Below are 23,156 nucleotides of genomic sequence, written 5' to 3' on the forward strand. Positions count from 1 at the left end.
CTGGGTTATTTAGTGATTCAATGAACACTTCTTCGTGCTGAGCACTGGAAATGTGAGAAGTAATACGGTGTGGTCCCTGAGAGGCTCTTTGTCTGATACAGAGCAGTGGTTTTGAGCAGGCGGTAATTCTCCCCTCATTCCCAAGGGACACTTGGTAACGTCTGGAGACACTTTGCTAGTGACAACTTGGAAGGGGTGCTAATAGCATCTAGTGGGTAGAGGCTAGGGATGGTGCTAAAAATACTGCAGTGCACAGGATTCCACAAGAAAAAATTATTCAGCCAAAAATGTCAATAGTGTTGAGGTTGAGAAACTCTGATATAGAGAAGTAGAGATGAAAATAAATATATCTACCTGCTTACATATATTGGCACTATAGAATAAGTACTAGGATAACAATATAATCCAAGTGCCAGAGGATCAGAGAGGAACAGACCCAACTGTCCCTGTCTGATTTGGCTATAGTATTATACTTGAAAAATTCAGGAAGCCTTTGTAGGGACAGAGGTCACAGAACTCATGCTCATGAGATGAGTAGGAGTTAGCCAGGTGAAGGGTGGGACAAGCATACAGCAAGTACTACACTTACTGAAATAGAAGTGAAGGAGACTAAAAACCAAGTAACATTACACTGTAAAAACCTAAAATCCTGGCTTATGCTGATAAATCCCCTCCCCTTTTACCGTTCCCATTCTTCCTACCTCGTTCGTTCTGCCCATCTGTTTGCCTGAGAAAATATCACTTTTACCAGAGCTGATTGCTGCTTGGTGTGATTGTGATTGAGATGTGAATATAATTAGGAAAAATCAGTATTTTTATACAAAATAAGAGAGAGATCAGTGGAAGACATTAACAGAAAGATCTTTGGATATATTTTACCTGTTGTAGTCAGTTGACAGCACCGTATAGAATTCCAGCCACAACCACTATGTACCAATTATACTTCCTAAACTTGGACAATGCAGTAAACTGTCTCCCTGAGATATTTCTATTCAAGGTTAATTTTAGGGACTGCAATATCATGTCATATAAATCATCTTATGAGATTCACACTGGAAAAAATGTTTAAGCCTTGAAGTCATTGTCCCTGGCTCACACCCTTGCTGGCCATTCACTGTCCCAGGAAAGTTCAGCATTCGTATAGGTCAGTGATTTCAACTTATGGTCTGCAGTTGTTGGAGGTCAAGTGGCTTCCTTATGAGATGTAAAAGGATTCAAAGTAGGAGGGCAAATGACACAACGTTAAGCATAGGGTAATTTAGTAAAGTGAATTACTAAGGTTACTTTCGCTAATTATGCTACAAGTGCTATTTTTATATTTTGCTATTTATAACCTTAAATTAGCATGTGACCAGTTTTCTAGAACAGGAGTCCCCAACCTTCAGGTCATGAACTGGCACTGGTCCACAGGTCCACAGCTTTTTAGGAATGGGTCCTACAGCAGAAGGTAAGCGGCGGGCAAGTGAGCTATACCACCTGAGCTCCACCTCCTGTCACATCAGCAGCAGCATTAGCTTCTCATAGGAGTGAAAACCCTATTGTGAACTGTGTATGCAAGGGATTTACGTGTGCACTCCTTATGAGACTCTAACTACGCCAGTTTCATCCCAAAACCATCTACCCCAGGCCATGAAAAGACTGTCTTGCATGAAACCAGTCCCTGGTGCCAAAAAGGTTGGGGCCTGCTGTTCTGGAGACTTTCAGCATTCTAATTAGATGTCATACTATTATGAACTGTAGAGTAATGGTACAAAAATTTTACTGCATACGAACACTGGACAGTCTCACATAAAGGATGCCTTAATAATCCGCACATCGTAAGTGCTGGCTTTCAAATGCTGTTATCTTGCTTTCAAATTGCAAGTTCCTATTAGATTCGTCATTTAGTTTGGGGATTTTTTACTTGCATCAACAATATTTTAAACTATAATTTTTCCAAAACACATTCATGAGGCATGTCTGAATCCTATTGTTAAATGCTATCTTAATCCTTACTCCCAAATAAGCCTGTTAGATGGCACTGCATTCTTATCACGAGGCTCTTTATCCAGTGGGAGGAGAAAAGACCAGGAAAGTGCACCACCAAATACTAAAAGCCATAGTGACTTTCACAACTTCCCCTCCACTCAACCTCAGCCAGCCACTCCCATGGCCATGCACACTGGGTCCTGTCCTTACCTGAGAAACCTTAAATGCTAATATCCCCACTCTGGCCACACCTTCTAGAGTTCCAGATCTTCCCCACACCTGCTCTTCAGCCTCTTGGAGCACAAACTGCTGCAACCTGTGGGTGGGAATCATCTGGGAACTTTTCAAACCTCCCACACAAAGGTTGCACCCCATACCAATTAAATCAGAAAAATCCTCGTGTAGGAGCCAGGTGCCAGTAGTCCCTAAAGATCCTCAGGTGATTTCAGATGCAGCATGGTTTGGGAACCACTATCATGGGGCATTCAGGCCCTGGATTCCACAATTTCATCAAAGACCATCAGCCCCTCTTCCCCTTCCTTGTCTGTGCAACCACAGTCGGTCCTAGCAATCAGTGTTTCACAACCACCCTCCATTCCCTTTTACGTCTGCATTTCAACTACAAATTCAGTGAATCCTTACACTGGCTCTCAGACCCCTCCTTCCCTAATCTCCACCACTCTCATCAGGTCCCCAACTCAGGATCACTCCCTTCCTCCCTACGGACAATCTTACCTCCAACTTCTGGGGAGAAATGGGAAGGCTTTAGGAATGTTCTCTCCTCAATCCCCATCCACTATCCACAGAAACATATACCCATCTGGACACCCAGCCTGTGCTCTTTCCCTTCAGTTTCAGAAATAAGGTTTTCCTCCTCCACATCAAGGCCAACTGCCTTCCCTCCCTTTACCTTTGAAATGGCCCACTCTCTCATGCCCTGGGGAACCTATCTTCATCAATTATCAATTCCTCCCTATCCTAATCTAGAATGCTCCTTTCACTACTGGATCATCATCCTCAGCCCACAAATACTCTCAGCTGTCTTCAAAACTACATCTCCCTCTAGCTACTCTCTTTCCTTCTCTTCTTATACACACCTTTCAAAAGTATTCTACATTTGTTACTATTTCTATTTCCACACTTTCCTTTCACTCCTTAACCCTCCACAATCAACCTTCTGCTCTCAACGTCCTAGGAAGACAGTTCTTAAAAAGAATACTAATGACTTCACTGACAAACACATTTTGATCCTTCTAATACCCAACATCTACCACATTTGACACAAGTGATTACTCTCTACTCTGCCTGACACTCTTGATTCCCTCTGTTTACAGGTTAGCCCATTCTCTTGGCTCTCCTCACATGCCTCACACCACTCCTCCTCTAAATCGTTTCCTTTTCCTCCTCCCTTAAGGTTAGTGAGCCCAGAGTCTATCTCTGAATGATCTCCTCCACTCCCACAGTACTAAGAACCATCTTTCGTATGTCTCATCACCACAGTCCTGCCTCAAGTTTCACTCTTTTAAAGGTCTGGCAGACATCACAACATAGATATCCCATAGGAACCTCATACTCACCTCATACTCACCATAAACAAAGCAATTCCTCATCATCCTGGACAAAACCTGCTCTTACATTCGATATCACACGTGATAGAGCTACTTTCTATTCTATCACCCAATCAGAAAACCTGTGGGCCAACCTTCCTTCCACCCATACCTAAACAATCATGAAGTCTCACCGCATCTAACTCACAAATAGTTCTTGAATTTAAACTCCCCTCCCTATTACCTCTTGTCTGTTTTACATACTGGCTTTCATATATAATTCCTTTTGAGAGTAGGATTACAAAGCTATTTTTTTTTCAACTTTGAAAGCCACTGAGGTAAAAGATAAAGCTTAAGCACCTTCACATGGTGCTTCAATGGACTCGTCTCACTTCCCACCACAACTGTCTCCCCGCATGTGGTATTTCCTACTTCCCACTTTGCTTGGGCCACCTAGTCCTCCCGGAACACACCGCAACCCATCTCCTTCCATCATCTGACTATATCTACTCATCCTTGAATGTCTCCTCCTCCAAGAAGCCAGTCCTGATCACCTCAAGCTAAGACAGCCTCCCGCAATACTTTCTGCATGTCTCAGCCATCCCCGCTACTTTATTGAATTGTATTTATCTGTGTGTATTTTCTGAAGGTAAATATGTCTTATTCATTTGGTTCCCCAGGACCTAACACAGTACCTAGTAGTCAATAAATGTTTAACTGAACTTGACTGACTCAATTATTTTCTAACAGAGGCTTTAAAAGTCAAGATGTTTGAAAAACTTCTATATGTTCTCATAAAGAGCAGATTTTCAAACATATTAGAAGAGAATAAATTATTTCAATTCCCAAAATACTAAAGTATTAGTATTTTGACATAAATATGTATATTTTTATAAATTACTTCACAATACCTTTGAGTTCCCAAATAAGAGTTAAACATAAAGTATCATACACAAGGACTAGAAAGATCTGGCTGCTGAAAAGGTCATAGGGTTTAATCCACCTAGCACTCCCTATTCTTTCAGCATTCCACTATTTGATTTATGATGTGAGATAGTAAAAGAAATTTCTCCTTAGCTGTATCTAACTTACATTCCACAATAATCTATATTTCTTCTTAATATAGTATATTTTTGTTAATGTATTTGCAAGGGAAAAAAAATTGTTCTGAATTTAAAACCATCATAGAACAAGACTGCTTTCCGTTGGCTCAGAACATGATAAATTATATTTAGTATGAACTATGAATCCCATTCATAAATCCATTGAACACCTATTATATGTAAGGCACAGGGTCAATAAGGCACTAGAACCACAGGGTTTATTAGGCTTCGGGAAGGGTTGTTCCATTGTATATGTCATGATTTGATGGTATTATGCAATCACCACAATAAATCCAGTCATGTCTAATTCAAGGATCCTTAAAAAGGGAAAAGAGCCAAAAATCCTGTAATCACCAGAAACTTAGCAAATATGAATTAAATATTTAGTTAATTTTGAGAATTTAGTTTTACTCCTTAATGTAATGGTTGAGATTGCATTCATAGTAACCTAAAACTCATTTCCTTCAAACCGGAGAAGACTTGGTGGAAAGGCACCCTGAGTTGGAAATTTTCAATGTTTCCATCCCAAACTCTCTGAGATATACACACATGTTGCACACATACATTTACCCATAAAGGAGCACATGCACTCACAACCTACATATAGGGTAATTTTCTACGTGTGTGAGAGTCCTATAACAGTGGACTTTTATTTTAATGGAGAACTTGGAGCAGATGTCAGATTTGTGGGAGCAGGAAGTGCTGATTAAATACAAAAATAACAATCATAAGGTATTACCTGGAGGAAAGATCATAAACTAGAAGAGTGGCAGAGGCAGAGAGAAGACTGCTTTCAGAAGGAGATAAAAATGACAAAAGTTCATTTTGGATTGGTTTTCAAGAGAAGATAGTTGGATAACATTTGGGATTTTTAATATAGATAATGGGACAAACAGTGATGACAGTTATTACGACAGAAAAAGTATTGGCAAACCTTTTCTGTAAAGAGTCACATAGCAAATACTTTAAACTTTGAGGGCCACAAAGCTTTATGTCACATATTCTTAAGAATACTTTTAAAATATAAAAACCATTCATAGCTCAAGGGCCCTATTGACCTGTAGGCCACAGCTTGCACACACTAGGTAGTACCAAATAATGAGAAATGGAATGTTCTATGGGACATGATTTTGAGTTCAATCTTAAACATGTTGGTTTTAAAGTACCTTGGATAAAGCAGAGATCAAGCAAACAGTAGGACCATCACTGGGAATACAGAAAGCAACAGAGCTTTTGAAAGTCTTGTAGGGCTAAAGAGAAAATTGAATATTCAAGGGACCAAGATCCTAGTGAGAAGGGAAGGAAAGAAAACAGAAGCTGACACAGGGCCATTCATGTCAAATGCCAAATACTGAAGTTGTGTAAGGAGACTAGGAACGTCTCTACAAAGCAAAACAGAGTTTTTGGCAGGGTTGTCATGCTAAGAAGATAAGAGTTAGGAATCAGGACTCGACAAGCAAAAGAACCTCGTTAAATACTCCAGGATCTCTGTTGGAAGCCCTGGAAGGACTAGATAAGTAGAAGCAAAATCACAGGTAGGCAGAGATTTAAAATACTGCAACCTAGCTTTGACTCAGGTTAGTCCCTGATTATATTAAGTTGGTCAGCCTTTATTCTATCTGACCAGCAGAGAAAGGGTGAGCCCCCTCTAGAAGAGGACATCATTTGAACAAGCTACATTTTTTATCTACAATATCTGGTATTTAACAAGAAATTACTAAACATGCCAACAGATTACAGCATAAAACTGAAATTACAGGCAATTAAAAGAGAGTCACCAGCAATACAGATATTAGAGTTGGTAGAAAAAGATTTTAAGATAATTAGGATTAATATGTTCAAGGAAATACAGAAAATGTTGGAAAAAGAAGATAAAAAGATAAAGAATTTCAGTAGATAAATGAAATCTATTTTTATAAAAGGATCAGATAGGTACTCTAGAAATAAAGACTAATAACAAAAAGTAGTAACTAAGTAAAGGAGTTTGTGGAAAAAAAGAGCAGAAAACATTAGTCCTGTGGAACACAGAAAATACAAACATTGAAACACAGAGGGAGAAAAAGATTACAAAATACAGAGAAGAATATTAGACCTATGAAAAACATTTTTTTAAAAATGGGCAAAGGAGGGTTTTTTGTGTCTCTATTGCCTTCAGTTCTGCTCTGATCTTAGTTATTTCTTGCCTTCTGCTTGCTTTTGAATGTGTTTGCTCTTGCTTCTGTGGTTCTTTTAATTGTGATGTTAGGGTGTTAATTTTAGATCTTTCCTGCTTTCTCTTGTGGGCATTTAGTGCTATAAATTTACCTCTACACACTGCTTTAAATGTGTCCCAGAGATTCTGGTATGTTATGTCTTTGTTCTCATTGATTTCCAAAAACATCTTTATTTCTGCCTTCATTTCGTTATGTACCCAGTAGTCATTCAGGAGCAGGTTGTTCAGTTTCCATGTAGTTGAGTGGTTTTGAGTGAGTTTCTTAATCCTGAGTTCTAGTTTGATTGCACTGTGGTCTGAGAGACAGTTTGTTATAATTTCTGTTCTTTTATATTTGCTGAGGAGTGCTTTACTTCCAACTATGTGGTCAATTTTGGAATAAGTGTGATGTGGTGCTGAGAAGAACGCACATTGTGTTGATTTGGGGTGGAGAGTTCTGTAGATGTCTATTAGGTCTGCTTGCTGCAGAGTTGAGTTCGATTCCTGGATATCCTTGTTAACTTTCTGTTTCGTTGATCTGTCTCATGTTGACAGTGGGGTGTTAAAGTCTGCCATTATTATTGTGTGGGAGTCTGAGTCTCGTTGTAGGTCTCTAAGGACTTGCTTTATGAATCTGGGTGCTCCTGTATAGGATGCATATATATTTAGGATAGTAAGCTCTTCTTGTTGAATTGATCCCTTTACTCTTATGTAATGGCCTTCTTTGTCTCTTTTGATCTTTGCTGGTTTAAAGTCTGTTTTATCAGAGACTGGGATTGCAATCCCTGCTTTTTTTTTGTTTTCCATTTGCTTGGTAGATCTTCCTCCCTTTATTTTGAGCCTATGTATATCTCTGCACGTGAGATGGGTCTCCTGAATACAGCACACTGATGGGTCTTGACTCTTTATCCAATTTGCCAGTCTGTGTCTTTTAAGTGGAGCATTTAGCCTATTTACATTTAAGGTTAATATTGTTATGTGTGAATTTGATCCTGTCATTATGATGTTAGCTGGTTATTTTGCTCGTTAGTTGATGTAGTTTCGTCCTAGCTTAGACGGTCTATACAATTTGGAATGCTTTTGCAGTGGCTGGTACTGGTTGTTCCTTTCCATGTTCAGTGCTTCCTTCAGGGTTGCACTGCAACGTGTTGGCTGCATAAATATCTTCTTTTGAGAAGTGTCTCTTTATATCCTTTGCCCACTTTTTGATGGGGTTGTGGCATGCCAACATTCAAATTCAGGAAATACAGAGAATGCCACAAAGATACTCCTTGAGAAGAGCAACTCCAAGACATATAATTGTCAGATTCACTAAAGTTGAAATGAAGGAAAAAATGTTAAGGGCAGCCAGGGAGAAAGGTCGGGTTACCCACAAAGGGAAGCCCATCAGACTAACTGTGGATCTCTCGGCAGAAACTCTACAAGCCAGAAGAGAGTGGGGGAAAATATTCAACATTCTTAAAGAAAAGAATTTTCAACCGAGAATTTCATATCCAGTCAAACTAAGCTTCATAACTGAAGGAGAAATAAAATCCTTTACGGACAAGCAAATGCTGAGAGATTTTGTTGCCACCAGGCCTGCCCTAAAAGAGCTCCTGAAGGAAGCACTAAACATGGAAAGGAATAACTGGTACCAGCCACTGCAAAAACATGCCAAAATGTAAAGAACATCGATGCTAGAAAGAAACTGCATCAACTAATGAGCAAAATAGCCAGCTAACATCATAATGACAGGACCAAATTCACACATAACAATAATAACCTTAAATGTAAATGGGCTAAATGCTCCAGTTAAAAGACACAGACTGGCAAATTGGATAAAGAGGCAAGACCCATTACTGTGCTGTGTTCAGGAGACCCATCTCACGTGCAGAGACATACATAGGCTCAAAATAAAGGGATGGAGGAAGAGCTACCAAGCAAATGGAAAACAAAAAAAGGCAGGGATTGCAATACCAGTCTCTGATAAAACAATTTAAACCAGCAAAGATCAAAAGAGACAAAGAAGGCCATTACATAAGAGTAAAGGGATCAATTCAACAAGAAGAGCTAACTATCCTAAATATATATGCATCCTATACAGGAGCACCCAGATTCATAAAGCAGGTCCTTAGAGACCTACAAAGAGATTTAGACTCCCACACAATAATAATGGGAGACTTTAACACCCCACTGTCAACATTAGACAGATCAACGAGACAGAAAGTTAACAAGGATATCCTGGAATTGAACTCAACTCTGCACCAAGTGGACCTAATATATATTTACAGAACTCTCCACCTCAAATCAACAGAATATACATTCTTCTCAGCACTGCATCGCACTTATTCCAAAATTGACCACATAGTTGGAAGTAAAGCACTCCTCAGCAAATATAAAAGAACAGAAATTATAATAAACTGTCTCTCAGACCACAGTGCAATCAAACTAGAACTCAGGACTAAGAAACTCACTCAAAACCACTCAACTACATGGAAACTGAACAACCTGCTCCTGAATGACTACTGGGTACATAACGAAATGAAGGCAGAAATAAAGATGTTCTTTGAAACCAATGAGAACAAAGACACAACATACCAGAATCTCTGGGACACATTTAAAGCAGTGTGTAGAGGTAAATTTATAGCACTAAATGCCCACAAGAGAAAACAGGAAAAATCTAAAATTGACACCCTAACATCACAATTAAAAGAACCACAGAAGCAAGAGCAAACACATTCAAAAGCTAGCAGAAGGCAAGAAATAACTAAGATCAGAGCAGAACTGAAGGCGATAGAGACACAAAAAACCCTCCAAAAAAATCAATGAATCCAAGAGCTGGTTTTTGGAAAAGATCAACAAAACTGATAGACTGCTAGGAAGACTAATAAAAACGAAAAGAGAGAAGAATCAAATAGATGCAAAAAAAATGATGAAGGGGGTATCACCACCAACTCCACAGAAATACAAACTACCATCATAGAATACTATAAACGCCTCTATGCAAATAAACTAGAAAACCTAGAAAAAATGGATAAATTCCTGGACACATACACTCTCCCAAGACTAAACCAGGAAGAAGTTGAATCCCTGAGAGACCAATAACAGGCTCTGAAATTAAGGCAATAATTAATAGCCTACCAACCAAAAAAAGTCCAGGACCAGAGGGATTCACAGCCGAAATCTGCCAGAGGTACAAGGAGGAGCTGGTACCATTCCTTCTGAAACTATTCCAATCAATAGAAAAAGAGGGAATCCTCCCTAACTCATTTTATGAGGCCAACATCATCCTAATACCAAAGCCTGACAGAGACACAACAAAAAAAGAGAATTGCAGGCCAATATCCCTGATAAACATCGATGCAAAAATCCTCAATAAAATACTGGCAAACCAAATCCATCAGCACATTAAAAAGCTTATCCACCATGATCAAGTGGGCTTCATCCTTGGGATGCAAGGCTGGTTCAATATACGCAAATCAATACACGTAATCCAATATATAAACAGAACCAAAGACAAAAACCACATGATTATCTCAATAGATGCAGACCTTTGACAAAATTCAACAGCCCTTCATGCTAAAAACTCTCAATAAATTAGGTATTGATGGAACGTATCTCAAAATAATAAGAGCTATTTATGAGAAACACACAGCCAATATCATACTGAATGGGCAAAAACTGGAAGCATTCCCTTTGAAAACTGGCACAAGACAGGGATGCCCTCTCTCACCACTCCTATTTGAAATAGTGTTGGAAGTGCTGGCCAGCGCAATCAGGCAGGAGAAAGAAATAAAGGGTATTCAATTAGGCAGGAGGAAGTCACATTGTCCCTGTTTGCAGATGACATGATTGTATATTTAGAAAACCCCATTATCTCAGCTCAAAATCTCCTTAAGCCGATAAGCAACTTCAGCAAAGTCTCAGGATACAAAATCAATGTGCAAAAATCACAAGCATTCTTATACACCAATAACAGACAGAGAGCCAAATCATGAGTGAACTTTCATTCACAACTGCTTCAAAGAGAATAAAATACCTAGGAATCCAACTTATAAGGGATGTAAAGGACCTCTTCAAGGAGAACTACAAACCACTGCTCAATGAAATAAAAGAGGACACAAACAAATGGAAGAACATTCCATGCTCATGGATTGGAAGAATCAATATCGTGAAAATGGCCATACTGCCCAAGGTAATTTATAGATTCAATGCCATCCCCATCAAGCTACCAATGACTTTCTTCACAGAACTGGACAAAACTACTTTAAAGTCCATATGGAACCAAAAAAGAGCCCACATTGCCAAGACAATCCTAAGCCAAAAGAGCAAAGCTGGAGGCATCACACTACCTGACTTCAAACTATACTACAAGGCTACAGTAACCAAAACAGCATGGTACTGGTACCAAAACAGAGATATAGACCAATGGAACAGAACAGAGTCCTCAGAATTAATACCACACATCTACAACCATCTGATCTTTGACAAACCTGACAAAAACAAGAAATGGGGAAGGGATTCCCTATTTAATAAATGGTGCTGGGAAAACTGGCTAGCCATATATAGAAAGCTCAAACTGGATCCCTTCCTTACACCTTATATGAAAATTAATTCAAGATGGATTAGAGACTTAAATGTTAGACCTAAAACCATAAAATCCCTAGAAGAAAACCTAGGTAGTACCATTCAGGATGTAGGCATGGGCAAGGACTTCATGTCTAAAACACCAAAAGCAGTGGAAACAGAAGCCAAAATTGACAAATGGATTCTAATTAAACTAAAGAGCTTCTGCACAGTAAAAGAAACTACCATCAGAGTGAACAGGCAACCTACAGAATGGGAAAAAAGTTTTGTAATCTACTCATCTGACAAAGCGCTAATATCCAGAATCTACAAAGAACTCAAACAAATTTACAAGAAAAAAACAAACAATCCCATCAAAAAGTGGGCAAAGGATATGAAAAGACACTTCTCAAAAGAAGACATTTATGCAGCCAACAGAAACATGAAAAAATGCTCATCATCACTGGCCATCAGAGAAATGCAAATCAAAACCACAATGAGATATCATCTCACACCAGTTAGAAAAGACAGGAAACAGGTGCTGGAGAGGATGTGGAGAAATAGGAACACTTTTACACTGTTGGTGGGACTGTAAACTAGTTCAACTATTGTAGAAGACAGTATGGCGATTCCTCAAGGATCTAGAACTAGAAATACCATTTGACCCAGCCATCCCATTACTGGGTATATACCCAAAGGATTATAAATCATGCTGCTATAAAGACACACGCTCACGTATGTTTACTGAGGCACTATTCACAATAGCAAAGACTTGGAACCAACCCAAACATCCATCAATGACAGACTGGATTAAGAAAATGTGGCACATATACACCAAGGAAAACTATGCAGCCATAAAAAAGAATGAGTTCAAGTCCTTTGTAGGGACATGGATACAGCTGGAAACCTTCATTCTCAGCAAACTATCGCAAGAACAGAAAACCAAACACTGCATGTTCTCACTCATAGGTGGGAACTGAACAATGAGAACATCTGGACATAGGAAGGGGAACATCACACACCAGGGCCTGTCATGGAGTGGGGAGACAGGGGAGGAATAGCATTAGGAGATATACCTAATGTAAATGACGAGTTAATGGGTGGAGCACACCAACATGGCACATGTGTATGTATGCAACAAACCTGCACGTTGTGTACATGTACACTAGAACTTAAAGTATAATAAAAAATAAAAATAAATTTTAAAAAATATATCAAATTGGATTACTCCAAAAAAAGAAAACGTAAAGTACAAAAAGAACAGAAGTTAACTATAAGGACAATATTAAATAATATTGCCTGAAGAAAACAATAATAATGTCTAGTGGAATTTAAAGTATATGTAAAGTTACAATGCATGGCAACTGAAATGTAAAAATGAGGGGGCAAATGGAATTGTAGTGTCCTAAGGCTCTAGCACTAGCAAAGAAATTCTAATAGGAATAATTTGTTTTAGAGTGTAGTAAGTCAAAGATGTACTTATAATCTCTAGGGCAAAAACCAAGAGAATACTAACAGAATCTATAGCTAACAAGTAAAAGAAGGGGAAAGTAAAATTTAGTTATTGTTGGGAACAGGCCCCCCAAAATCTGGCCATAAAATCTCTGCAGCACTGTTCATGATGGCCTTAACACCCACGCTGGAAGGTTTTGGGTTTACCAGAATGAGGGCAAGGAACACCTGGCGCACCCAGGGCGGAAAACCGCTTTAAGGCACTCTTAAACCACAAACAATAGCATAAGCGATCTGTGCCTTAAGGACATGCTCCTGCTGCAGATAACTAGCCCAACCCATCCCTTTATTTCAGCCCATCCCTTCATTTCCCATAAGGGATACTTTTAGTTAATGTAATATTTATAGAAACAATGCTAATGACTGGCTTGCTGTTAATAAATATGTGGGCAAATCTCTGTTCAGGGCTCTCAGCTCTGAAGGCTGTGAGACCCCTGATTTCCCACTTCACACCTCTATATTTCTGTGTGTGTTTCTTTAATTCGTCTAGTGCTGCTGGGTTAGGATCTCCCCGACCGAGCTGGTCTCAGCAAAATATATTTGCTGAATCTGAAAGAGGCCAAGAAAAATAAAAATAAACAAACATAAAAACAGGTGAGTAAAATGGAACTCAAATGTTAAGATGGTAGATCTAAACACTATTAGATCAGTTTTCAGAGAAAAATAGAAATAGAGTAGCAGAGATTAGCAGTGGCCATAACAGTTAAGAGAAGAGCAAAGAGATAAAAGGTTTATAAAGAAGCAATTCAGAAAAAAATCCAGCAGTCTGGGAAACTTGGAAAGGAAGTAAATGTGGATAATATTTTTCCCACAGATAAATCTAGGACGCATTATTATGACCAATGTTTGCACTGAATTACCAAAAAAGAGTTAACATTCAATACATCTTAATTAAAAGATAGCAATCATAATGTTTCCTATTCAAAAAGTTAAACAAGACATTTTGCAAAAAAAAAAAAAAAAAAAAAGATTTTATGCTATCTAAATGATCTGGACATTTCAGAGAATACACAAAGTCTATGTTTTAATACGCCAAATCATAGAGGAGAAAAAAATTCCGATTGCTATTCTTAGCTTTTAAGTGCCAGGATTCAGAAAGCAATCAAAATTATGAGCACAATTATTATGATACCCAAACATTATTCTTTCAGAGTATCATATCTGTTATCATGTGAGAGACTGACATTAATTTTGTTGTGTTTTGTTGCTGTTGTTGTTTGAGACAGGGTCTCGCTCTGTCACCCAGGCTATAGTGCTATGGCATGATCTCAGCTCAATGCAGCCTCAACCTCCTGGGCTCAAGCAATCTTCCCATCCCAGCCCCCAGAGCAGCTGGGACCACAGGTGTGTGCCACTAAACCTGGCTAAGACAGGGTTTCACCATTGCCCAGGCTGGTCTCCAACTCCTGAGTTCAAACAATCCGCCCACCTTGGCCTCCCAATGTGCTGGGATTACAGGCATGAACCACTGTGCCTGGCCAAGTTTTAAATATCTCTATATCATATAATCACCAAAGCTAATATAAGCATGTTAGAAGATCATGATTATTTTATTACTGGAATAATATTACTTCTAATATCTCTCCAAAATGGAAGGGGACAAAAGTTTCCTTTATTTGATGAGAAAATATATTTCCCCTCCTATAGTGACAGGCATTTACTCCTTTGTTTTCTTAAGACCGGACAGCTTAACTAAGGCTCCTTTATTTATTAGGTACTAGACAACAATTGGTGTAATTTAAAATTTTGTCCTAACAACAACTGAGGACAAACAAAACTTACATACTTATGAATATATAATAATTAATATACTTATATTATCAACATACTCATATTTTCTATTAAAATATTCATTAAAGTTTTGGGATAGAATGTTAAGCAAGTTTAATTGATTCTTCAAAGGTCACACATATCATAAGAATTCTTCTAAGGACAAAAACAGTTCACTAAACAAGGCCTGGTATCCTGTACACAACGTCATTTGGCTTGTCCTTGTCTGTACCTTACAGTGCCCTTTTCACAGTGAATCATGAAGTCAATTCAATCAGTACAAATGTTTTTAGAGTGACTTTTTCAAGCAAAAAACACAGACTATGTTCTTAGTAGGTTATATTTGACTTCTAAATTCCATTCTCTCGCCTCGTTACACAGAATACAAAGCTACTGACCTTTGCAAATATAGCCCATTCATTTTTTTCAGGCTTTTGACTAATTAGACAACATGAGAGAAACGTAAGGTAAAAGATAAATCATCCTGGTCATTTTTCCACTTCCTCAGCCTCATCATTTTCCCCTATAAATAAGGTGATTCTGATTGGCACAACAATGCCCAAGATGTAAAGCTGCAGAACAGAAAATTACACACAGTAGGATGAAGAAATGAATTTCATGGCAGTAATGGTTTTCCACCTTCACTAATAAAATCCCTTTAGCCCAAGATCTCTCTACGAAGAACCATATATGTGGCAAATGCTTTACAAGAAAAACACGTCAGAAACATCACCTGATATGCTCAGACCATCTTCTTAACATATTCATGTATGCATTCGCCAAATATCATCATGTACAATCTATAAATGACTGGTTATCTATATTTTACAAATCTTCTCTAACTCCTAATCCAGTGAACTGCTTATGCTTCGTGGTGCTGGGATTAAAAAAAGAAAAAAGAGAAAAAAAAAGATGTCTCTACCTCCAAAGAATTATAACCATCTCTTCCTTCCTTTTAACAGAAATCACAGCCTACTTTCATTCTCTTCCACCGAAAATGACCTGGTACATTCATCTCCCTCTCTTTAATCATTACCAATTACAAGGCAACAATTTCTAGTAAGGGTAAACTCTCCAGCTCTGTTCTTAATACCATGTCCTCCTGCATCGGCCCACCCATTATCCTTCCACCAAAATAAATGCTCAGTGATCTCCTAAACAGAGTATAAACCCTGCTCTTAAATCCCTAGCCACTGAAGCTACTACCCTCCTCTTTTTCCATCAAAAGCCAATTTCTTCCACACTCTTTACCTCCACTTCTCATACTCAGCTCACTGTACCCTGATTTCTGACCAAACCAACTCTACCAAAACAGCTCTCTTAATCATCACCAATGGCCTTCCTAATTACTAAACCTACACACCCCAATTCTTTTTTTTTTTTTTTTTTTGGTTGAGACGGAGTCTCGCTTTGTAGCCTAGGCTGGAGTGCAATGGCACGAACTCGGCTCACTGCAAGCTCTGCCTCGCAGGTTCATGCCATTCTCCTGCCTCAGCCTCCTGAGTAGCTGGGACTACAGGTGCCCGCCACCACAACCGGCTAATTTTTGTATTTTTAGTAGAGACAGGGTTTCACCGTGTTAGCCAGGATGGTCTCGATCTCCTGACCTCATGATCCGCCCACCTTGGCATCCCAAAGTGCTGGGATTACAGGTGTGAGCCACTGTGCCCAGCCACACACCCCAATTCTTAATGTTATTTCATTTCTCTGATAAACTGTAGACCTTTTACTTTTGTTTTCAACTGTATGTGTGATCTAGAATCTGCCCGTATGATTTCTCTTTCTCTGCTTCTCACTGGCTCATCTTCTTCTTCCTGATATCTAAACAGGTATTCTGTCTTCAAATTTCTTCCATTTCCATACTCTGTCCCTCAATAATATCATATGAAGATGTGGCTTAAAAAGAATTTCTTAAAGGATAATTTTACAAACAGCTCTCAATTTCTATCCTGTAATTCTGTACCAAGATTTTGCAATGCATTACCAGTAGTCAAAATGTACTAAGTATAATTCATTCATTTTTCTCATTTGTTAATCCATTCAACAAATAGTCATACTTTAAAAAAGAGTCAGTTGGCTAGGACTGGAATAATCAAGGATTGAAAAATAAAATTAAATGAGGGAAGCATACGTCTGATCACACAGACTCTCAGAGGCCACTGCAAGAAGTTTGAATTGTGTTTTAAAGATGACCGAAGGCCACTGGAGGTTACCTGCCCAAGGCCACCCATGGTCAGCAAGTTATAGAAACATAGAAACATAATTTGAACACAGACATGCCTGTCACCAGAACCCAGGCTCTTAACCACTCTTTTGAACTGCTTTTATAAAAATAAAGCAAAAGCCATTCCACCAGAGAACCATACTTACAATCTTGATATTAGCAATACTATCTTCTGATGTAGGGGTTGGCAAACTATGGCCTATGGGCCAAATCCAACTCACCACCTGCTTCTGAAAATAGTTTTATTGGAAAGCAGCCATGCTCATTTGTTCACATATTGCCTATGCCTGCTTTCACATCATAAAGCAAAGTTAAGTCACTGTGACAGAGACAGTGCACAAAGCCTAAAATATTTACTATCTAGCCCTTGATAGAGTTTGTCAATCCTTGTTCCATCCAACTAAGGAACAGGAATAAAGGAGAGGATAAAGTTGAGATAAGTCGGCCGGGCGCGGTGGCTCACGCCTGCAATCCCTGCACTTTGGGAGGCCGAGGAAGGCGGATCACGAGGTCAGGAGATGGAGACCATCCTGGCTAACACGGAGAAACCCCGTCTCCACTAAAAATACAAAAAATTAGCCAGGCGCAGTGGCAGGCGCCTGTAGTCCCAGCTACTCAGGAGGCTGAGGCAGGAGAATGGCATGAACCCGGGAGGCGGAGCTACAGTGAGCCGAGATGGCGCCACTGCACTCCAGCCTGGGCGACAGAGCGAGACTCCATCTGAAAAAAAAATTAAATAAAAAAATTTTAAAACAAGTTGAGATAAGTCCAGGATGGGTTAGAACACTGATAATACAGATAGGGCAAGGAAGGAGAATGAGTTATATATCATTCAACTTCACTCTACACAACTTCACTCACCAAAACCAAAGGAAGAATATGCAAAACTGAACAAAATTTCCTTTTGCAAAGGAAGAATGCAAGTTACTAATGAATCTCCACATCTAAAGGCTCTTGAACACAGACAGACTTGAGGCTGCAAAGCAGGGGTCTTAAGACAATCAGGTATGAGGGAATTGCAAAAGACAGGGCAAAAAAGCTAAAGAAATGGCTCTCTGCACCTTCTGTTCCACATCATCCAATTCAACACATAGTTATTGCACAGCAGCTGCTGCTAGATGTCATGGAAAAGCACAGAGATAAATAAGTCAAAAATCCCTGCTCTCAAAAAGACTGAATTTCAGTAGGGAGAATTAGGTAAGTATATAAGTTATCATAATATAAATAAAAAATTACATGTCATAAGAGAAATGAGAAGGGGTTCAAATATACACAATCTTGCAAAAGACTCACTGCACAATAATAAAGTATAATTTTACTGAATACCCTCTTGATCTTCTAGTGAGAAAAAAAATCACAGGACAGTACATTCTCCATCTTTGCAAAGTTTTGAATGTCCAGTATAATTAACACAATTAGCAAAATAAAATATCTGTTACTTCCATATAGCCCTGATTGCTAACACCGTTCTACCAAGACAAAAAGCAGGACACTTTCTATAGAGTATCCCAATACAGGCTTCACTTTCCATTGAAAGACTCATGTAAAAAATTAGATCCAATATCCTAGAGTAAGTCCTGTACCATTGAGAAGCTCTTAGTTGTTTGTTTTTTAACTGTGGGTGGGTTTATTTCTCCTGAGGTTAGAAAGCTATCCAGAGGACAGCTCTTTAAATATTCCCTTCAGAAGGAGCCTCAAACTCAACATGAGAAAATAGTTACAGAAATCCCTAATGGTCCAGCCAACATACATTTTTCATAAAGTGATTATCCTCCTGCAGCCTCAGCTTCCTAAGCCTTTTCCTCCCTTCTATAATTGTTTTCCTTGTAGGCCAGGCAACAATTACCACTGCTACAAGACTAAGGAGGTTCACAAGCAACATATTTTACAATAGCTAAGTGTAGTGTCTCTGATATCTGGTGCTTTTATCACTAATTGCACTATAAAATACGCTATTAAAACAGGGACAAACAAGATTGTAAAAATCACATAATGGACCATGACCACTTACAAAAGCCATTCATAACTGTTACTGTACCACTCATTTTTCTTTAATTTTCAAGTTATATAATTATTTTTCCAAATTTTTACTTCTAGGGGATACCATCAAGAAAAAGAATATATCTAGGAGTTATACAACATGCACGCATGCTCTTAAACATATTGTTTTATAAATTTGCTCAAAATCAAATTACATATCATGTCAGAAAATGTGCTATGAACACTGAATTCCTAGAGACAGCTACGTGATTCCTTGGAAGTAATTACAGGTATGATCAATGCATTTAAGCTGTGATTTCTTCACAAACTTTCGGGTATGCTACTGAAAGCACAGAAAAAAAATGTAGTTTCACAGTTCCAATTGTTGAAATATACAATACAACATAGCTGATAAAACATTTATATCTTGAGGGCAGAAAGAATGATCAAAGGGTGACATTACTGTGAATTACTGGAGGATGTGGGTCAATGAAATTACCTACAGTACTTCACGTGTCATCAGCATGCACAAACTCATGGTTAATGTTCAAGTCTGCAGATGAGCCTTTCAACCCCTTCACTATTTATTCACATGTCTAACCATTTAAAAACATGAAAATCAACAAGAGAGACTAAAATTAAAAGTATTTGTGCTATTCATTACTAACTCTAATGAATATTTAGACGGAACTAGAATTTTAAGTAGTGATTCAGATGAAATATTGAGATTGTCTCTAGGTTTCATTTATCCATTACTAAAGACAAACTAGTTCTAATTCTACCACATTATACAAATACCACAGACCAAACAGTGGCTAGCCTCTACAAAACTAAAGATAAGTAACCAATTCATGAATTGGGACTGGTTTTTTTAATAGGATAATCTTCCGTTAACTGAAGAAGTAACTTATACTTTGATTATTAAGTGTCAGTAAGGAAAGTGTGTTTGAGTTGGGTCTCAGAAAAATTTCAATACTTCTGCAACGCCATCATACTTATTCTGAAACAATTTCTTAAATCTTTACAATGGTTTAACCTTACTAAAATCAGAACCTAATTTTAATAAAATGATACATCACAATTACAGACATCTTAATTGTACCTAAATTATTTTTTTCCCTCCTTAGGACATTAGCTAGTGCTCAATCTTTCAATAGAAAGACTACCAAAAAGTGAGACAGATTATATACACTTGTTTGCCCTAATTTCAGAAACTAAAGTCACTTAATTCAGTCGGAAGGATTTTAAAATATTTGACTGGTAAGAATAATTTACTTTTTCAAATGCCAAGTACTTGAAAAACTCAAACTAGGTTGGATAAACCTAAATGAAAATCAAAAGCTTATTTTTCAAGTGTCATCTCTCAAAAATTATTTCCTAAGATATGCCGAAGTCATGTTACTAAATGAAGTTAAATTGGGGTCTACACACTTCAGGAGCCCACATACAAAACTTACCTTGTCAGATGCCTCAGAAGCCAAGAGGTTAGTTGCAAGGGTTTGGAGCTTATGATGGGCCATATTTTTAAGAGCAGCAAGACTACGTCTTGTCATAGCTTGTTTCAGGTTGACTGCTGGATGACTAAGTGAATCGACAGCGGCAGGAACAGCTTCATCACAAGCATTTAGAATTTCAACTGCTGTTATCCCCATCACACAACGATCCAATGCACCTGTGAGAAAAATATATTCATAAATATTTCATAATACTACAACATTTTGAATAGTTTAAGAAAAAAATGGTATGAAATTTTTTTATGTAGAAATATGTTTTATCAATGCCTCCTGGAAATATTTTTTTGTATTTCCTTCCTCTAACGATCTTCCATGTAGTACCTACCACCTCAATTAATTCCTCTCCACAAAGTCCCTGATGCAGCTTCCCAGTAAAGTCAAGTTCAGAGCTAAGATTCCAACAACCTTCTCCAGGCTTTTCTACTCTTTCTACCTCCCAGATGGTTTTCTTGGCTACTTCTGTCCCATCACACCAGTATGAATACTAAAATCTATGACTTAACCTTCCTCTAAATTGTATATCAATCTTAAAATCTTACTAAAATTTGCTTTTTTCCTCCTTGAATAATTGCTGAAACTTCTCTAAGAAACTTCCACAAAACAGAAAAAATATTATAATTTCTCCATTCTGTCTGCAAATTCTTGACTCTTACTCTCACCACCCAGTCAAATATTTCTTCATATGTTTGTGGAAATTACCACTACTTCTATTTACAACTACTGTATTTATTTATTTATTTATTTTTGAAATGGAGTCTTGATCTGTCACCCAGGCTGGAGCGCAATGGCACGATCTCGGCTCACTGAAAGCTCCGCCTCCTGGGTTCACACCATTCTCCTGCCTCAGCCTCCCGAGTAGCTGGGACAACAGGCGCCCAACACCACGCCCGGCTAATTTTATGTATTTTTAGTAGAGATGGGGTTTCACCGTGTTTGCCAGGATGGTCTCGATTTCCTGACCTCATGATCCTCCCACCTCGGCCTCCCAAAGTGCTGGAATTACACGCATAAGCCACCATGCCCGGCCTACAACTACTTTAAAGCTTCCTCATTTGGCCATCCTTTCCATTTATCTCCATCTATGCATTTCTTGTCTAAGTCAGAGCACAAATTTCCTCCAATGCAAGCTTCCCCACCTCCTTCACCCACCTTTCAAGCTCTTTATGTTACATTTTCAATGAGTTATTCCCTGGCCCTCTCATCAAATTCTCCCTTTTCTGCTTCATTTTCTCCACAACATGAACACCAGAGAACATACTATATGTTTAAAGTTTTTGGTTTTTTTGACCTGCCTCTCTCCACCCAGAACGTAAACTACACAAGAGCTAGAGAGTTTCAGATGTTTTGTTCACTGTCGTATCCCTGGTACATTGAACAGTGCCTGGGACATTAGAGGCACTGAGTAACTATTTGTTGATTAAATGGAGATAGAGTTACAGCCTCAAAATACAGAGTTGTAACAAATCTATGAGAAAAAAATAAGCCAACAAAATAATGTTTAAAGAATATGAACAATCGAGAAAAGAAATACAGATAGGTAGTAATCATACAAAAAGATGTCAACCTCACTAATAATCAAAGAAATCAAATTGAAGCAATAATGAAATACTATTTATCTCTTACCGTACAGATATTCAGCATTCTCAAGTGTGTAAGAAAACTGGTAATATATTTTTAGTACAAATAAAAATTAGTAATTTTTTAACAAATTCTATTAAATTTAAAACTCACATTTCCTTTAACACAGGAATTCCTCTTCTACGATTATGCTAAATAATGATACCATATCCAAACATATATGTGTGTGGTTGGGTTATAATTGTCTTAATCATAATAGAAAAATTTTTTGGAAACCTAAATATCTATCATTAGTAGACTGGGTCAATAATTTATGATGTATCCACTAAAAGGAGTACTGTGAAGTAACAAACACAATGTTTAAAAGGAAGCTCAGCTATATATATTAACATAGAATAAAAGCCACAACATATTGTTAAATGAAAATAACAAGTTAGAGAACAGTATTCGTAGTCTAAAGTGGGGGAAGGGATATTACAGTCACAGAAAAATACTCTTAATAGATGTACACTACATGGTTAACAGGGTATATTTACATGGCTGAATTAGTATAGAACTTCATATTCTTGTACATGAAGATTTGTAAGATATCAATTTTTTACAAATATATATCATGTTTTTAAATATTGTGGGAAAAGATTATTTTAACTAAATTAAAGTTAATTTGATTTTGAAAATAATATGATATTCTTTCCGATATCTTAAAGTTTCACAGGAATAAATTTAGAATTTACTGCTCTAGCTCTTAATTCTCTATTAGATGTGGTTTGTAGTTATAATAGAAAGGCTTAAGTGACTTTCCCTTATTGATATCCAAAATAAAATCATTAATCAACAAATAAGTGAGAATATACTACCTGCAAAAACACCAAGTAACTAATTTACTCTCTGGTGTCAAAAGTTTATACTTCCTCTCCTCTTCTGAACAACTGAGCCCCAAGTTAGTAAACAGACCTGAGCAAAGGTAGGAGTCCATGTCAGATAAGGGGCATGGTGGTGAACAGCAGGCCTGCAGCAGCCCAGGGCAGTATGTCAGAGGCTGAGAGGGTGCAGAGGGAAGCTAAACAAGAGGGAGGTGGTGGCAGCAGTTTGGCACAGAGTTCAGCCCCAGAAGCATGTGCATCAAGAGACACTGTTGGAACCTGAGTGGAGAGAGGAGGGAGTTCACACAGTGAGGCAGCCCAGAACAGATCCCAAAGGTGGGTCTAAGAAATCAACACATGA

At 38.1% G+C, this 23,156-nt stretch overlaps 1 protein-coding gene across 7 annotated transcripts in view; it reads right to left on the reverse strand.

Annotated features, from left to right (window-relative positions):
* LOC105477091 (WD repeat domain 7) overlaps positions 1-23,156 on the reverse strand; it is a 388,969-nt gene that overhangs the window by 288,670 nt on the left and 77,143 nt on the right. For all 7 annotated transcript variants that reach the window (XM_071085283.1, XM_071085280.1, XM_071085278.1 and 4 more), the window contains exon 14: positions 20,298-20,512. In XM_071085283.1, the coding sequence (XP_070941384.1) occupies positions 20,298-20,512 (215 nt within the window). The remainder of the gene's footprint in view (positions 1-20,297; positions 20,513-23,156) is intronic.

The sequence above is a fragment of the Macaca nemestrina genome, chromosome 19, assembly GCF_043159975.1.
Source record: "Macaca nemestrina isolate mMacNem1 chromosome 19, mMacNem.hap1, whole genome shotgun sequence".
NCBI lineage: Eukaryota > Metazoa > Chordata > Mammalia > Primates > Cercopithecidae > Macaca > Macaca nemestrina.